At 34.4% G+C, this 19,803-nt stretch overlaps 1 protein-coding gene across 1 annotated transcript; it reads right to left on the bottom strand.

Annotated features, from left to right (window-relative positions):
* Window positions 1-13,581: 13,581 nt before the first annotated feature.
* LOC18434185 (uncharacterized) lies at window positions 13,582-19,061 on the bottom strand. Its single transcript, XM_088852660.1, is given in 8 exon segments — window positions 13,582-14,049; window positions 14,052-14,173; window positions 16,250-17,037; window positions 17,039-17,392; window positions 17,456-17,660; window positions 17,663-17,931; window positions 17,934-18,468; window positions 18,471-19,061. Coding segments are annotated over 8 exon segments (2,862 nt in total). The 5' UTR covers window positions 18,883-19,061; the 3' UTR covers window positions 13,582-13,872.
* Between the last annotated feature and the right edge of the window lie 742 nt (window positions 19,062-19,803).

The raw sequence follows: 19,803 nt of genomic DNA, 5'->3' as shown, positions 1-19,803 counted from the left end.
TGATAAGTTATTGAAATAATATGATTGGAATAACATGTTTTTATTATGATATTTATTTATTTTTTAAAGAATTCTTTCAAATGTCTATCTATGTAAATTTCAAATAAGCAATAAATTTAAGATACCAAATTAAAAAAATTTATGGTACCTGTAACAATCCTAAACTTTAAAAAAAAAAAAAAAAAGGGGACAATAAACTTTTAATAAGTGATGGTCCATATGAGCATGATGGTCCTTAGGGACCATCACTATTTTCAAAAGCTTTTGACTTAAGCTTTTCTTATCTTATAACGTGGCTTGTAGTTTCGCTTACGTGTTGGCCCTTGACAATCCACTATGATGTGTAAGTAAATTAAATGTGCCACCTTCCTATGGTATAACCATGAGATGTGTCTTTTTAACTGAAACTTTTATCACTGAGCTCTTGTGCATACTGATTCCATAAGATCTACTGTAAACGGGCGGCCTTTTAGTGCCCCAACCAACATACACAAAAAGCATCAATTTCGTGAATGATTATAAGTAAGTGATATCGTCTTCCTGAAAAATAATATGTTTTTAATAAATAGTGATATTTTCGTCCAGGATCTTTATTTTATAAGTTTTGTGTGTAAGTGACATCGTCTTCCTAAAAAATAGTCTGTTTTTAATAAATAGTGATATTTTCGTCCAGGATCTTTATTTTATAAGTTTTGTGTGTAAGTGACATCGTCTTCCTGAAAAATAATCTGTTTTTAATAAATAGTGATATTTCCGTTCAGGATCTTTATTTTATCAGTTTTATGTGTAAGTGACCTCATTGTCTCGAAAAATAATTCATTCTTTTTAAAATAAAATGAAATAATTATTTATGCTTATTATTATGAATTTTAGGTGCGATAAATTTTATGCGCACACGACCTCATTATCTTGAAAAATAATCTTTTTAATAAAAATTGTGATATTTTATCTATGTTAGAAATTTTAAATGCTGTAAATTCTTAGAAAAATAAATTTATTTATTTTTTTTGGCTATTGTTAGAAAATTTTAGATACTATCAAATTATTAGAAATAAATGTGATATTTCTGCTTTTAGTAAAATTGTGATATTTCTTTCTACTGTTTTGAATATTTAGACATTGTAAAATTCATGTGCAAATGACTGCCTTATTATTGACATTTTTGCAATTGATTATAGTATTGCTGTGAAATGTTTATTTGTGGATTGATATCCCATAATTTGTGATAATTCCGTATTCTTGAATTTCTATAAGAGTTTTTCTATACATATTAAATTGGCAATTATGCTAGAATGCCTTTACAAACTGCTACCTTTCTAAATTTGAGCCTAAAATATTTGATTGGTTATTTTTGAAATGTTATAGAGAGTGACTGTTATTAATGGTTTAAGTGAAATTCATATTGATGATTTCAGTGATATGTTGAGTACATGATATTGCTGCTTTCGAATGTTTAAAGAGATTTAGAAATAATTTAAGTATGCAAGTGGACTCATCCGGTTCGCCGGTGAGGTATAAGTGGACCTATCTGGGACGCCGGTAGGGATTAAGTGGACTCGTCCGGTACGCCGGTGAGGTATAATTGGACCTGCAGGGATTAAGTGGACCTATCTAGGACGCCGATAGGGATTAAGTGGACCCATCAGGACGCTGATGGGGTATATAGGTGACCTACTTGGGACGCCAATAGGGTATTTTGTGAAATCTATTGAATTATGCACTGTCGTTAAAAGTGTTATAAGCATTTCAATTACTCGGATTATACTTAATTATGCATTTATTGAAAGTGAAACTGTTGATGCATTTCTGTTAATAGATCTCATTTTGGAAAATATTGATATCTTTCAATCATGATTATTTTTAGGATTATGATGATCACTTACTGAGTAGCCAAACTCATCAAACTATGGTAAACATTTTTTCAGGATAACTGTGGATTCATTTTGAGTGCTAGTCAAGATCAACCTTGAAAGATTTTGTTGTTGTGCTAGCTTTCTTTTGTTACTTTGTAAGACCTCGCCACTGTAAATTTGTCCTATCAATAGATGTATATATGTTTTGTCTGTCACATCTCAGGAATAACAGTATTGTAAATTCTTGGGGTGTGACAATTATAATATCAGAGCAATAGGGTTAAGATTCTTAGGAATGGAAATTTAAAAAGAATGTAATTAAAATCAAATTTATTGTGTGTACAGACCGGGACAAAGTCAAGATCCAGAATAGCTGAGGCTAATATGGAAGGAATTCACAAAGCCTTGGAAAATATGGTTACTCTAATGCAACATCAGATGGAAAACAACAATCCACCTAGGCAGTCAGTTACCGGAAATGGTGGGAATAATATCGAACAATTTAAGAAATTGAATCCACCTTCTTTTAAGGGTACTGTAAACCCACTGGAAGCCGAGGAATGGATTATGCAATTGGAGAAAATATTCGAGGTAATGGAATGCTCTAATGATAGGAAAGTGGCCTTGGCAATTTTTATGTTAGAAGGCGAGGCACAACACTGGTGGTGAATGGCAAAATGAGTATTGGTCAAAGAAAATAAACCCTTGACTTGGGAAGTATTTCTAGAGGTATTTAATGAAAAGTATTTCCCAGATTTTATTCGAAACCAAAAAGAAATAGAATTTCTAGAATTAATCCAAGGAAATAGGACAGTAGCACAGTACGAGGCCAAGTTTACTGAATTGGCCAGGTTTGCACCACATATGATTAACAATGAGGCAAGAAAGGTGAAGAAATTTGAAAGGGGTCTCAGGCCAGCTATTAGAAGCAGAATATCAGTCTTGAAATTAAGAACTTATGCTGAAATAGTGGATCGAGCCCAAATTGTCGAAAAAGATTTTGAAGATTACCAAAAGATGAAAAATCAGAACAGTCATGTTAGACCTACATCATCTAATCGACAACAGTTTGAAAGGCCAAACAAGAAGCCAAGGCCCTCGCCATTTCAAAACCCAATAGAACCATGTAGAAAATGTGGAAAAAATCATGGATCAAGCCATTGTTATTGAAATACCGGAGCCTGTTTTAAATGTGGAAAATTGGGACACCAGATTAGACAATGTCCTAGCTTACAGACACAACAGCTTCCAAAGCAGGGAGAGATAGCTCCAAAGCCTCAGATGAAGGGAAGAGTACTTGATATTACCGAGCAAGACGCTCAGGCCTTAAAATCAGTGATCCAAGGTACTCTGACTATCTTCCAAAAAGTAGCTCATCTTTTGATTCATCCTAGATCTACTCATTCATTTGTGTCACAACACTTTGCATGCCACTTAAAGGTAGAACCAAAACAATTAGAATACATTCTAGAGGTAGCCACACCAATGGGAAATTCAATTAACACCAATATAGGGTACAAATCATGTGTAATAAAGATGGAAGAAAAGGAACTGTTGGTTGATTTAATACTCCTGGAAATTCAAGATTTTGATGTAATCTTAGGCATGGATTGGTTTTCTGCATACCATGTAAGTATTGATTGTTATAAGAAAATTGTTACCTTTAGTATTCTGAATCAACCAGTATTTTACTTCAATGGTGTCAAAGAAGACTCCCCATCATATTTAATCTCTTGTATTCGAGCTAATCGCCTCCTTCGAAAAGGGTGTCAAGGCTTTCTTGCCTATATCAAAGAAGATAGGAAGGAAGAAATAAATTTGGATACCACTCCGGTTATCCGAGAATTCCCGACGTTTTTCCAGAAGAATTGCTAGGATTACCGCCTGACAGGGAAATTGAATTCTCCATTGAATTATTGCCAGGGGTAGCACCAATTTCTAAAGCACATTACAGAATGGCTCCTGCAGAACTTAAAGAACTGAAACAACAATTGGAAGAATTATTAGATAAAGGTTTTATCAGGCCCAGTGTGTCAGCTTGGGGTGCTCCAGTACTGTTTGTCAAAAAGAAAGATGGGACTATGAGATTGTGTATTGATTATAGACAGTTGAACCAAGTGATAGTGAAAAATAAGTATCCATTACCTAGAATTGATGATTTATTTGATCAATTACAAGGATCACAAGTGTTTTCAAAAATTGATCTTAGATCTGGATACTATCAGCTTAAGATTAAAAGTGAAGATGTTCCCAAGACAGCTTTCAGAACAAGGTATGGCCATTATGAATTTTTAGTCATGCCTTTTGGATTAACCAATGCAGCGGCTGCATTTATGGATTTGATGAATCAGATCTTTAAGCCCTTTTTGGATAAATTTATTGTGGTATTCATCGATGATATTTTAATTTATTCCAAGAATCAGAAGGAACATGAGCAGCATGTAAGAATGGTATTGCAAATATTAAGAGAAAAGAAATTGTATGCCAAACTTAGTAAATGTGAATTTTGGCTTGAACAAGTGACATTTTTAGGACATGTCATATCAAAGGAAGGTCTATCAGTTGATCCTTCAAAGGTTGAAGCCGGTGTTAATTGGAAACAACCAAGTAATGTGACTGAAGTTCGAAGCTTTTTGGGATTGGCAGGATATTACAGAAAATTTGTAGAAGGATTTTGTCGAATCGCAACCCCATTGACTCTATTGACACAGAAAAATGTCAAATTTGAGTGGACAAGTGAATGTGAGGAGAGTTTTCAAGAACTAAAATTTCGATTAACTTCAGCACCTATTTTAACTATTCCTGATGGGAGTGGGGGATTTGTGATTTATAGTGATGCTTCACATAAAGGTTTGGGCTGTGTATTAATGCAATATGGGAAAGTAGTGGCATATGCATCCAGACAGTTGAAAGAATATGAGAAAAAATATCCAATTCATGATTTGGAGCTAGCTGCAATAGTATTCGCTTTGAAAATATGGAGGCATTATCTATATGGTGAGCAATTCGTAATATACACGGATCATAAGAGTTTCAAATACCTTTTCTGTCATAAGGATTTAAATATGCTGCAGATAAGATGGATGGATTTCTTAAAAGATTATGATTGTACAATCCATTATTATTCAGGAAAAGCTAACGTTGTGGCCGACGCTCTAAGTAGAAAATCTACGAGAGTCTTAGCTCATCTAATGATCTAAGAAATGCGATTGTTAGAGGAAATAGTGGATTGGCATCCAACTCCGTCCATTAATGGTGTGGTAAGTATGATTGCCAACATTAAGGCGGAACCCCAATTAATCCAACAGATTCGATTGGCACAAAAGAAAGACCCTCAGCTTATAACAATTATAGAGAGGTGAAGCAAGGAAAGAGAGATGAATTCTCTATATATAGTGAGGATTTGCTAAGATTCAAAGGTCGGGTTTGTGTCCCGAATGATGAGAGTGTAAAGAAAGCTATCTTAGAAGAAGCACATCATTCTCGTTATACGATACATCCCGAAAGTATTAAAATGTATCAGGACCTGAAGAAAACCTTTTGGTGGAATAATATGAAAAAAGAGATAGCACTATTTGTGTCTAAATGCCTAACATGCCAGCAAGTAAAAGCTGAACATCAAAGGCCCGCTGGGTTGTTGCAGCCTTTACCTGTGCCAGAATGGATGTGGGAGCACATCTCTATGGATTTTGTCTCTGGCTTGCCTAGAACAAATTCAGGACATGATAGCATTTGGGTCATTGTGGACCGGTTGACCAAAGCTGCCCACTTTCTACCGATTCGCACGACGTACACTTTGGATCGATTGGCTCAGTTGTACATTAAGGAAATAGTGCGGTTGCATGGAGTTCCTGTCAGTATTGTATCGGACAGGGATACTCGGTTTACTTCTAAATTTTGGGCTAGACTACAGTCAGCCATAGGGACGAGACTCACCTTTAGTACTGCCTTTCACCCCCAAACTGATGGACAATAGGAGAGGACCATCCAAACCTTGGAAGATATGTTGAGGGCCTGTGTTATTGACCTTACAGGAAGCTGGGATGACCATTTACCCCTGATTGAGTTTGCTTATAATAATAGCTTCCAAGCCAGTATTCAGATGGCACCATATGAAGCCCTATATGGAAGGAAATGCAGGTCACCCATATGTTGGGACGAGGTTGGTGAAAGAAAGCTTTTGGGGTCAGAAATTGTCCAGATAACCACAGATAAAATAGCATTAATTCGTGAAAGGCTCAGGACAGCTCAGTGTCGACAAAAGAGTTATGCCGATAACCGAAGGAGAGATCTTGAATTTGAGGAAGGTGATCGAGTTTTCCTAAAAATCTCACCAATAAAGGGCATTATGAGATTTGGCAAGAAAGGAAAGTTGAGCCCACGTTACATCGGACCATTTGAAATCCTGGAAAGAATCGGAGGTGTCGCTTATAGACTTACCTTACCACCCGAATTGGCAAACGTCCATAATGTCTTTCATGTATCTTCACTACGAAAATATCAGCCCGACCCATCCCATATCTTGAAATATGAACCTTTACCGATCAGGAAGGACCTATCCTCCATTGAACAACCAATTTTGATACTGGATAGAAAGGTGCAAGTGTTGCGTAACAAGGAGATTCCTTTGGTCCGTGTATTATGGCAGTACCATTCAAGAGAAGAGTCGACTTGGGAACGAGAAGACGATATCAGAGAAAAATATCCCTATCTTTTTCAGTAATCAGGTACATAAATTTAGAGGATTAAATTTCTTTAAGGAGGGAAGAATGTAACAATCCTAAACTTTCAAAAAAAAAAAAAAAAAAAGGGACAATAAACTTTTAATAAGTGATGGTCCATATGAGCATGATGGTCCTTAGGAACCATCACTATTTTCAAAAGCTGTTGACTTAAGCTTTTCTTATCTTATAACGTGGCTTGTAGTTTCTCTTACGTGTTGGCCCTTGACAATCCACTATGACGTGTAAGTAAATTAAATGTGCCACCTTCCTATGGTATAACCATGAGATGCGTCTTTTTAACTGAAACTTTTATTACTGAGCTCTTGTGCATACTGATTCCATAAGATCTACTGTAAACGGGCGCCCTTTTAGTGCCCCAACCAACATACACAAAAAGCATCAATTTTGTGAGTGATTATAAGTAAGTGATATCGTCTTCTTGAAAAATAGTATGTTTTTAATAAATAGTAATATTTCCGTCTAGGATCTTTATTTTATAAGTTTTGTGTGTAAGTGACATCGTCTTCCTGAAAAATAGTATGTTTTTAATAAATAGTGATATTTCCGTCCAAGATCTTTATTTTATAAGTTTTGTGTGTAAGTGACATCGTCTTCCTGAAAAATAGTCTGTTTTTAATAAATAGTGATATTTCCGTCCAAGATCTTTATTTTATAAGTTTTGTGTGTAAGTGATATCGTCTTCCTGAAAAATAGTCTGTTTTTAATAAATAGTTATATTTCCGTCCAGGATCTTTATTTTATAAGTTTTGTGTGTAAGTGACATCGTTTTCCTGAAAAATAGTATGTTTTTAATAAATAGTGATATTTCCGTCCAGGATCTTTATTTTATAAGTTTTGTGTGTAAGTGACATCGTCTTCCTGAAAAATAGTCTGTTTTTAATAAATAGTGATATTTCCGTTCAGGATCTTTATTTTATAAGTTTTGTGTGTAAGCGACATCGTTTTCCTGAAAAATAGTCTGTTTTTAATAAATAGTGATATTTCCGTCCAGGATCTTTATTTTATAAGTTTTGTGTGTAAGTGACATCGTCTTCCTGAAAAATAGTCTATTTTTAATAAATAGTGATATTTCCGTCCAGGATCTTTATTTTATCAGTTTTATGTGTAAGTGACCTCATTGTCTCGAAAAATAATCCAATTCTTTTTAAAAATAAAATGAAATAATTATTTTTCCTTATTATCATGAATTTTAGGTGCGATAAATTTTATGCGCACACGACCTCATTATCTTGAAAAATAATCTTTTTAATAAAAATTGTGATATTTTATCTATGTTAGAAATTTTAAATGCTGTAAATTCTTAGAAAAATAAATTTATTTATTTTTCTTGGCTATTGTTAGAAAATTTTAGATACTATCAAATTATTAGAAATAAATGTGATATTTCTGCTTTTAGTAAAATTGTGATATTTCTTTCTACTGTTTTGAATATTTAGACATTGTAAAATTCATGTGCAAATGACTGCCTTATTATTGACATTTTTGCAATTGATTATAGTATTGTTGTGAAATGTTTATTTGTGGATTGATATCCCATAAATTGTGATAATTCCGTATTCTTGAATTTCTATAAGAGTTTTTCTATACATATTAAATTGGCAATTATGCTAGAATGCCTTTACAAACTGCTACCTTTCTAAATTTGAGCCCAAAATATTTGATTGGTTGTTTTTGAAATGTTATAGAGAGTGATTGTTATTAATGGTTTAAGTGAAATTCATATTGATGATTTCAGTGATATGTTGAGTACATGATATTGCTGCTTTTGAATGTTTAAAGAGATTTAGAAATAATTTAAGTATGCAAGTGGACTCATCCGGTTCGCCGGTGAGGCATAAGTGGACCTATTTGGGACGCCGGTAGGGATTAAGTGGACTCATCCGGTACGCCGATGAGGTATAAGTGAACCTGTAGGGATTAAGTGGACCTATCTGGGACGCCGATAGGGATTAAGTGGACCCATCAGGACGCTGATGGGGTATATAGGTGACCTACTTGGGACGCCAGTAGGGTATTTTGTGAAATCCTTTGAGTTATGCACTGCCGTTAAAAGTGTTATAAGCATTTCAATTACTCGGATTATACTTAATTATGCATTTATTGAAAGTGAAACTGTTGATGCATTTCTGTTAATGGATCTCATTTTGGAAAATATTGATATCTTTCAATCATGATTATTTTTAGGATTATGATGATCACTTACTGAGTAGCCAAACTCATCAAACTATGGTAAACATTTTTTCAGGATAACTGCGGATTCATTTTGAGTGCTAGTCAAGATCAACCTTGAAAGATTTTGTTGTTGTGCTAGCTTTCTTTTGTTACTTTGTAAAACCTCGCCACTGTAAATTTGTCCTATCAATAGATGTATATATGTTTTGTCTGTCACATCTCAGGAATAACAGTATTGTAAATTCTTGGGGTGTGACAGTACCAGTTAAAAAGTGGGAAGAAGTTTGATTAGTAAACTAGAATGTTTGGTAATTATCGTAGAAAACTTTGTGGTAACGGGTATCTTATTTTAATTGAGCTTTTACTAATCTCGTATGAGGATTATATTGGGTGAAATTTTTTATTATAATTGAGTTGTGTAATTTCTTATGTTGGGTGAATTTTTTTATTATAATTGTGTTGTATTAGATATGGTATGGAGAAAGGATAGGCTAAGGAGAGAGAGAATGGAAAAAGTCAGCATATGTGACTATGAGGCTAAAAAAAGAAAAAATCCGATAAGAGGAAGGGACTAAATAAAAGGGAAAAGTACAAATGAGAAGAAGGGGCGTAAAGAGAGATGGAGCATTTATGGTGCTCCCTCCCTAATAGCCGAGAAATATGGGATTGTTACCAAGTAGGCAGGAAATATTTATCGAGTAGGCGGGAAATATGGGAAGTATTTATGGTGCTCTCTCCCAGGTTTCATCTAAATACTCCTAACCAGTAAGAATCCATTTACAGATAATGTATTATGCCAGTAATATATTTCAAGGATAATATATTTATAGGTATTCAAACGGCCCCAGGAGAATAACTGATGATCAAATATACTATAATGTTTCAAAGTGATACACCCACATACACATGAAAAGGGATTTGAGTGATTTACGTACTAAAAAACTTTATCTAAAATACAAAATGCTCCATTTATAGGCAGAAATTACAAGAAAGATCGGTCAACCCACGCTAAAATTGTCCATTGGTCAGAGAATGATTTCCTCAAACCACATTTTATTTTTATGTTTTTTAGTTTTTCCGTTAATAGGACAATGCCCAGCTTGTCCGAGATCCCCATCCTCGAACTACTTTTTCTTTTTAATTTTTTTGTAAAAATCACCATCTTCGGACTGTATTATTGGTCTTATTTTTAGAGAAAACATTAACGTTCTAAAGATGGGAACCTTAAACCGCTCTCTCAACTGAGCACAACTCAGTTCATGGTAAATAGCTTCTTTACGAATACACTAATTGGTCATGACATAAGAGGATGTCATAACAGATTTGACTAGGTAAAACTATGTACAAAAGTGAAATATCTTGAGACACTATAACGTGCAAAATTGAGTGAAATATCTTGAGACAATGTAACGTTTCAAAATTGCAAAAGTGAAGAATATAATAATGATTTGTCTAGTATCACAGTCGTTTTTTATTATATTTTCACATGACTTCTGTAAAACGGCGAAATTAAATTGATGGGAAAGGTTTCTATATTTTTGCTACAGCATATAAAATCTATGCTTCCCCTAACATCTAACCGTCTAATTTTGATCAAGAGAGCCACTCACCATTTGATTTTAGATCCGACGTTTCAAAACATTTTTTTATACAAATTGTATGCATATGAAATTTGGGATGTGACATCTTCTAATTGGGAAGTACCTATAAAAAATATTAAAAAATAATTTTTTGATAAAATATAATGACCCAAATACTCCTTGAAACTTTTAAAGGTATTTTAGTCATTTTATTTTAGTGAAAATATTTTTTTTATATGCTTTTGATAGTGCGAGCTTAATAGAGGATTGGACATCCAAAATTTGGTGTCAAAATAGTATGTAGAAAAAACATTAAAAATAAAATAGTGTAGAGATGTGACATTGTGATTGAGGTAATCTTAGCCCTCCATTTAGAATGGACGGTTGGATAAGGGGAAGAACATTCTAACAAATTTTTTCCACCGTTACCTGAGAATCAATTTCATCTTAAATTTTAAACCTAAAAAATGATTTAAATCTGGCATGTCTATAAATACATGAAAATAGATGGTCGATATAATGTGTTGCACGATAATCTTTCGGACATGAAATCCTTCATTTTCTTTTTCATATCTATACATCTCGATGTCGAGATGATCAATTACACACATTCATAGTACCATTTAAAGTGTCAACAATAGGATGGTTAAAACTTCATTTTATATTTTAATTTTAATTTTCTTGTACAAATCCAAATCACATGAAATTTTAGGTATCTATTCTTCTCATTAATGCCCAACTAATAAAAATATTAAAAATAATAATTCGTAAAAATAAATAGACCAAAATATCTTTGAAAAGTTTCGAAGGTATTTTGATCAAATATAATTTCTACAAATTATTTTTTTGATATTTTTATTAGATTTTTTTATTTTTAAATAACACATGTCCAAAACAAACCGTCTTGATCTTTATGCCTAAAATATGGTTTCCCACCTTTCTAAGTCCTCGAACAAATTTTCTTTCAAGTGCTTACCATAGTGGGGGTACTAAATTTTCAAGCTCGCTTTCCTAATGCTTTCTAAGATTCCTATGTAATTTGCAGCAGATTAAAGAAATGTATTGGCACTTTCCTTGGATATGGCGTTGTTTTGTCGGTGGGGTTCTTAAAAACATAATTATCTTCGAAAACCCTCAAATGTCTTTCAAAATCGTGCCCAAATTCGCCTGAAAACAACACTTTGGCAGATGAATGAACTGTTTTTCAGAAAACACTGCTGGAAATTGATTTTCTCAAAAATCGAGAAACAAAACCTGTTTAATTAAAAATAAAGGATCTAAAATCCTATGAAGAACATATTAAACTTTAAAACCCCTCTAATTTAAATCAAAATACAACTCGATTTCACCTAAAATTGGTGGAATGGCGGAAAAAAATTGCCCTGGACTGCTTTAACAAATAACGGCCATTATATTATAAAGGGTGCTATTTCAACGTTATTTCGTTATTTAAGTGATCTAAAAATCGGTTTGGTAAAAAATCGGGTTGTTAGCTTTAAAACCGGCCTTTTTGTGTACATTTTGGACGGTTTTGGTCTGGACTTTTTTTGGGGTGCTAAGTACACCTATTAAAAACTCAAAATCGGGTTTAACCGGAGTTGGAACCCTACCAGTCCGATCTAGCAAGCCGGTTCCAGTTCTAACACTGGGTTGCTACGTTGTTGGGCCGACCGTAAAAACCCTATGTGTGATTAATTTTAGTATTCTAAATTTTCATGATGTAACTATTTAAACCTAGTAACTAACCTTAAATGAAAAAAAAAGGAAAAAAAAAAAAGCATACCCATTTTATATAGAGAAAAGTTTATATAGAGTCGAGGCTCTAAACAATCAAATTCAAGCCTACCTCAAAAATTTCACTAGAAGATGTTGTTTTAATGTTCATATATCCTCAAATTGATCATCTCGACATCAAGATGCATGGACATGAGAAAAAAATAGATTTCAAGTTTTGAAAATAGTGTATTTTGTAACGCATTTTTGGACCTTCAATTTTCAAGATTTTCAAGTTTTCATATATCTCTTAATCTACACTATTTTTGAAGCTTTAAACTTTATAAATAAAGATAAAGATATATTTTAAGGCTATCAAAAAGATTTCTAGCATTGAAACCACATTTCTCGACACTATTTGAAGGTAGGCTCTAATTTGATTGTTTAGAGCCTAAGCTCTATACAAACCGCAACCTTTTATATATGCTTGAAAATAATTAGGTTCTAAGAATGTTTTGAGGCAATCTTATTTTAAACAGTCATACCAAAGTGTTTAGAAACTCAACATTCATTTTTTTTTTAGATAGTCATTACTTGTTGATTGTAAAATGGATCCCAAAATTTTAAATCTAAAAAGTACTCCTATGGAAATCTTTTACCTACGCGAGCAAGTATCCTGTATTATCTCATGGGGTAAGCTACATGTCCTTTTAGCTATGTCGGCACCATCTTTGTCAGGTCATACCTGGGTGGTTCTTATCCTTAGTCTTCACTGGATTATTCAATACGCATTTGTATTATTATTGTTGTTGTTATTTTTTGGAATGGGATATTCAATCTGAAAAAAGAAAAATAAAAACGATAAGAAAATTGGCTGGGGGATATTCTTTCTTCCTAGCATTTAATTTCTCTGTTATTACATAGTTAATCAGCACTATCAAAGTGTCTAACCAATGGCCATTTTTTTTTATAAATTCCAATACTTGGTCTATTGGAAACCCTTTTAATCATTCCTTTTAATGAAAATACTATCGATAAAGTTGTCTACAAATTTAGATCCACCAACTGAGGGAATCTACAAGGTTTGTAAAATAAAATAAAACAGGATTTGGAAAGGAAAACTTTTTCATGCCGGCTGGACGGCATTTTTACGTCCGAAAGTGTAAAGCATCCATCTTTAAATTGATGTTCCTTCTAAAAACAAAGGAAACTAACTGTCAACTTTTCAAAATTTATGTATTTATTCATATTCACAATCTCCATGTTAGAGATTACATGTCCTTAAAAAATTAAGTCTTAAAATCCATCTCAAAAATATATTTATTAAAAGACCTGCATTTCTACATATACGGGCTTGGCCGCATAGAAACTAGGTCCATTTGGAAAACCTTGGCTTTCAAAACTGTAAAACGAGATGTACATAGAGTGCATCTACTTGTTCAGTTGTCAACACAATTTGTTTCCCTTGTGCTGAGCAGCTCTTACTTTTACTCCTATCAAAACCACAAAGGAGAACCATGGCGAAAAGATTTGTTTCTTGATTTCCATTATCAAAGCTTTTCAACTTTTGTTCAGATGACCAACTCACAATTTGGAAAAAGCTTCTGCTTCACAAATTACTGTAATTTCACAAAAAAAAAAGAAAAAAAAAAGAACTAAAAACAAAAACCAAAACACTGAAGTACAAAAGAAGAAAAGAGAATAATATGAAATGAGTGTAAAAAATCAGGCACTCAAAATCGCGATGTAGCTTGATCTTGTGTCTTCCAATTTTAAGACTGCAGCCCTCATGTTGATCCGCTCATTTGGTCATGCCTTTGTGCATAACAAACCCACATCCATAACTGATGACAAGCATTTCAGCATTAAACTTGAATATTGTTGTCTTGATTTGCTATGATTGTTGTGATTATCATTTTCCATCAAAAGATCCACATCCACAACTTGTAGCATTCCATCCGGGTATTCTTGTTCTACCCATTTTTGGTAAAGCTTAAACCATTGGAAAACATGGAATCAGTGGGCCTCTTCCTTGTAAAAATCTCAAATAATATTACTCCAAAGCTATAGACATCTCCACTGGTTGTTACACTGCCCCCTGTTCCATATTCTAATCATTGTTCAAACAAATTGGGTCAGTAAAAATTTCCTTGAGGAATAATATGCCTATTGTGTAAAAATATAAAAGAAAAACCTTAATGCTTTAATTTTATCCAATGTCCTGCGATCCATATGGTCATTGTGAGCCTATGAACATGAGGTTATCACCGTCCAATAAATGATTTAATGGTGGCAATGACTATGGTTGTTATGGACCATATTATAATATTCCTACTTTGGATTGTCCTATAAAATTCGGGGCTTGAGCGGGTCGATGGCAGTTATTTCCATTCAAGGTACAAAACTAACAAACCTGTGCTTATCGAATAAATAGTTTTAAGTTTTGAGTTCATCTGATCAGGGACAAAAGTTACTCCAAGTCGGTTTGAATGAACATTACATTTTGAGTTGTTTGTTTGGGTATATAAATTGTGAGATAGTGGAGCAACGAATGCTTCTCGTTGCATGAAGTCAAGGAAAATTGTTGAGTTAACTATGTATGGACCTTAAATAAGTTAAAAAATACGATTTGCTTCTTTTATACCTGAAAATTACAATTAAGATCGATCAATGCGACTTTTATATTTTTACAGAATTACCCCTTGGTCCGAAGATGTCATCCTCTGACCGCTTTTTTTGGGTCAAAACTTCAATTGCGGCTGAGGATAGCAGTCTCGAACAGCTTTTTTTTTTCAAAACTTAAGTTTCGATCAGAGAATGTCATTCTTGGATCGCAACTTTAAGTTTTGAAAAAAAAAAACGGTCTGGGGATGCTATCCTCAGACCACAACTTTAAGTTTTGAAAGAAAAACATCCCCGGACCGCTTTTAAGTTTTAAAAAAATAAAAAGCGGCCAAAGGATGCTATCATTGAACCACTTTTAAGTTTTGAAAAAAAAAAAGCGATTCAGGGATGGTATCCTCGGATCGCCTCTTTTTAGTTTTTGCCTTTTTTTTTTTTAAACTTAAAGTTGCGGTTCAAGGATGGCATTGTAAGACCGCTTTTTTTTTAAAAAAAACTTAAGTTTCATTTCTGAGGTTAAAATCCTTGGCCCTCAACTTAAGTTTTTTTTTTTAAAAAAAAAAGGTCCGAGAATACCATCCTCGAACCGTAATTTTTAAGTTTTAAATGAAAAAAAATGGTCTGAGTATGACATCCTTAAACAAAGGGAGTAATTTTGTCAAAAAAAAAAAAAAAGGTCGTGCTGACCGATCTTGATTGTACTTTTCGAGTATAAAGAGATCAACTTGTATTTTTTTAACTTATTTAAGGTCAATACATAAATAATTCAATTGTTTCATGTGGTGGGGATCACATTTCTATATTTGCGGTCCATGAGGTATAAAGCATCCATCTTAAAGATGGGGTGGATGCAAATAGGTGGTTCGTCCAAAAATAATTGAAAAAAAAAAGGTCCAAATGTCTTCTTAATAGAATTATTATTTTTAATTTTCAAATTTATTTTTTATTCATATTCACGATCTCCATGTTAGATATTACATGTCCTTAACTCAAAAGAAGGGTATTCTTGGGGAAAGTTAAGGGCTAATCCAATGCCCATATGGACATGTGGTTATGAGAGTTTGACATCGTCTTGGATGGAGAGAGCGAGAGGCCATAACATAAGATGATGGTTGGACACTGTTTTAGTGAGTTTGCCGACTCGCTAAATGTATCAGACGTCCTTAGACATGGACTTCAAAAATGGTGTTTCCACCATACTTGAAAATGAATGGAAGAAACCAGTAATCGAGACAATGCATATATGGTTTTTCTTCCTCTTTTTTTAAATATTTTTCTTCCCTTTATCCTTCCAGGTGTATTTACTACTCCCTTCTCTATAACATGAATGCATTCAATGAGTTCCACATCTATACAATTATGAACTATTACTTTTGCTACATATTTCTGCTTTCTTGCTAACACACCATGTGGTGCATCTGTCCATGAATTGGTTTTTAATGCTACGGTTGAGTATGGCTTGCATATGGCAATAATTTAGATGAAATGGGAACAACTGAAAACTATGTAATCTTCTATTTATAATAAAATACCAAAGAAAATCAATGTGGGAAAGAAATCAAACCTGGAGCTATGTATCCAATTGTCCCAATGGTGCTTGTTTGGCCGGAAAAGTTTTGTTCCCCAATCAGCCTTGCGATTCTGAAATCTCCAACATGTGCAGTCATATCTTCATCTAGGAGGACATTACTAGGTTTCAAATCACAATGAACAATACTCACTAAATAATCGTGATGGGGATATTCCAAGGCATGTGCTACATCGATCAATATGTCCAATCTTTGGAGAAGATTCAGTCGACAATGGGCCTCATCTTCATTGTGCAACCAACTCTCTAAATCGCCATTGACCATAAATTGTAAAACCAGAGCTTTGAAGTCCAAATTGGAACATACTGAAATAATCTTTACCAGGTTTCGGTGGCGTATCTCTTGCATCACTTTTCATTCTGTGTGAAAACTCTTCGTGGAACCTTCTCTTTGCAAATTCATAACTTTGATTGCCGCCAGTGAACCATCTGATACGATTCCTTTGTATACAGAGCCAAAACTACCAATTCCAAGTAAGTTTGAGTTGTTGAAGTTATTAGTTGCCCGGAGAAGCTCATAGTAAGATATCCACCTTATACCCTTTATTTGTGATACACCATCAGCTATAACACTCCTCAGCTCATGCCTCCTAAAGGAAACCAGATAAAAGCATAAAAGACTAAAGAGAATGGCACATATGATCCCAAGAGGGATTTTAGATGCCAATGATCTTGTCCATGACCTTGACCTTGGTGATGTAGAATTGATCGGGCATGCTGGCACTCTTTGCTTTGGGGGTCCACACAGTCGTGGGTTTCCACTGAGAATCAGCAGTAATATTTGCAAATACTCCTTTGCTTGGGATTGGCCCTTCTAAATCATTGAAAGAAAGGTTTAAAAACCAGAGGAATTTAAGTGAACACAATGATCCTGGGATTTCACCAGACAATTTATTGGAAGAGATATCCATGTACTTCAAGCTTATCATATCTCCAAATGTTCTCGAGATTGCTCCTTGAAATGAATTAAAAGAAAGGTTGAGGTTTTCAAGAGCCTGGAGGTTTCCCATGTTGTTAGTTAAATTTCCATATAAAAGATTATCACGTAAGATAACAGTGATCAACATCAACCTCCCATCTCTGGGGGCAAACGCCCCGAGAAGGAGTTTCGTGATAAATCTTCCTCAAGCAATGCTTGGCTCCATATTCCAGTAGGTAGCTCACCAGATAATTTATTGTTGCCCAGGTTTAAGACAGATTTTCGTGAGGTTGTTAATGGAAGGGGGAATGGAACCAGAAATCATGTTGTCGTTGAGGTACAAGTAGAGCAAACTCTGCAACTGACCAAACTCTGTGGGGATGGATCCTTCCAACTTGTTCCTGTAGAGTATCAAGTCTTCAATCTTATGCAATCTACCTATCTCTGATGGGATCCTTCCACTAATGGATTGTCACCTAAATCCAAACCTGTCAAACTTTGGAGGTTGCCAATGCTTTCTGGGATGCTTCCCACGATATGACAACCACCAACGGTAAAGGATTTAAGATTGTTTGAGAGGTTTCCTATGGAGTCAGGCATAAAACCTGCAATCGGATTATTTCCTAGTTGTAGTACTTCCATGAATGTGCAATTAGTTAAAGAATCAATGAAACTGAGGTTAGGACTTCCAGGCCAATTCTCTAAGCGATTGTTATTGAGGTGGAGTACTTTGAGGGCTCTTAGATGTCCAAGAGATGTGGGTACCGGTCCATTGAATTGGTTTTTCTGTAGCTCGAGTACGGTGAGCTTTGAAGCATTATGTAAAGAAGATGGAATTGGCCCACTCGGTTGCTCCAAAGGTAAAGTTCTGCAAGATTAGGCAACATAGAACCCATATTTGCAGGAAGTGAACTAGAGGAATAATTGGAATAGAGGACTAAATATATCAAGGACGACATATTGAATAGTGATGAAGGAATAAATCCACTCAAGTTGTTAGTGTGGAAATTTAGGAAGGCTAAATTGCTTAAAAATCCAATATCATCAGGTATGCTGCCATGCAGAAGATTCTCATGTAGGTCAATTTCCTCGAAGGTAGGAAGATTTTCGAGTAATGAGGGAAGAGTGCATGTAAGGAAATTAACACCAAGATTCATCACCTTGATCTTTTGTAGAAGACCCAGTTCCTTAGGGATGCATCCTTCCAACCTGTTATATAACAATATCAACCACTGCAACATTTTACATCCACTGATGCTTGGTGGGATCTCCCCTCCAATTGGTTTCGGCCAATGTGAAGGACTTGCAAGCGATACAAGCGACCGATTTCTGGAGGTATGCTTCCATGGAAGCTGTTGTTTCGTAAGGTAAGAACCTGCAAAAATGATCGATTCCCTATGTGGGGGGTGAGCATGCCTTGCAATCCAGTGCTTGCCAAGTTCAAGTAGGTTACCCTCTGCCTGCGTTTGCTACATGAGACACCAGTCCAATTGCAAAAGTTCATGCTGGTGTTCCAGTTACCTAAGACATTATAAGGATCCAAGGTAACAGGGTCTTTGAAGGAAAGCAGGGCTTGTTGGTCGGTGAGGTTGTTGAGTAATGATAAGTGTGATACACACATAATAGGCAGAGTCATGGAGAAAGAAAAGAGGATGAGCTTAAAAAATGGCAGAAAGTGAGACAGCTCCATAGTTGCATTGGAGTGGAGAGATGCATGGGTGGGTAAACTTAAATAAGCATTCTACTTTCTTCAAGACTTGGAGTCTACCACATGAAAATGGAGCACCTCACACCTTTTTGAGTTTGGCATTACAGCACAAGTGGTCCTTAGTTCCCCTGCTTGATGTAATGGACGAGCAATTTGTGATGCTCTTGTCTGCTCATTCTATCAATCACATCTAAATTTTTCAAAAAATTAATCCTAATAATAAATTATATGTTGTTTGGCATTGTCATGTTATCTGAGATAAAATATGTTTGTCTTCTTTGGAGTAATATATAAGTTTTATATTTTGAAATACTGTCTTTACTTTAGTGAACATAACTGAGAAACAAATGTTTTAAATCTGAAATAAGTAAAAATAGCTGAAAAGACACAAAATAGTTACATCAAAGTATATATCAAATAACAAAAATTTCTCGTAGATTAAATATTTTATTCTAGATAAAATTAATTATTATTTATAGACACTAAATGTACACCTAGATAAAGGTTTTACTCGAGAAAGCATACACTGGGGCGATTACGTTGAGATTGAAGAAGAGTACCAATTTGGGCTACACAAATTAATGGACATACTGATTTCTTTTTCCCAAATCTCTCAATATACGACCCACATAAATTAATGTATATATTTATTTATCTCCAAGTCCCTAAATTCAGGACCCACATAAATTAAAGCATATACCTACTTATCTCTGTCCCAAAAATGACTTCTCCTACCCTTTCAAATACATGAGAAAGTTTACTTTCTTTTCCCAAATCTCTAAATATAGGACCCAAATTTTACTTTCTTTTTCCCTAATCTCTAAATATAGGACCCAAATTTTACTTTCTTTTTCCCTAATCTCTCATAAATTAATGCATATATAAATTAATGCGTATACTGAT

Source organism: Amborella trichopoda, chromosome 12, assembly GCF_054954075.1.
Source record: "Amborella trichopoda isolate Santa Cruz 75 chromosome 12, AtrichopodaSantaCruz75HAP2 v2.0, whole genome shotgun sequence".
Classification (NCBI taxonomy): domain Eukaryota; kingdom Viridiplantae; phylum Streptophyta; class Magnoliopsida; order Amborellales; family Amborellaceae; genus Amborella; species Amborella trichopoda.
The sequence above is the reverse complement of the archived record's forward strand: the minus strand, read 5'-3'. Positions and strand labels throughout refer to the sequence as shown.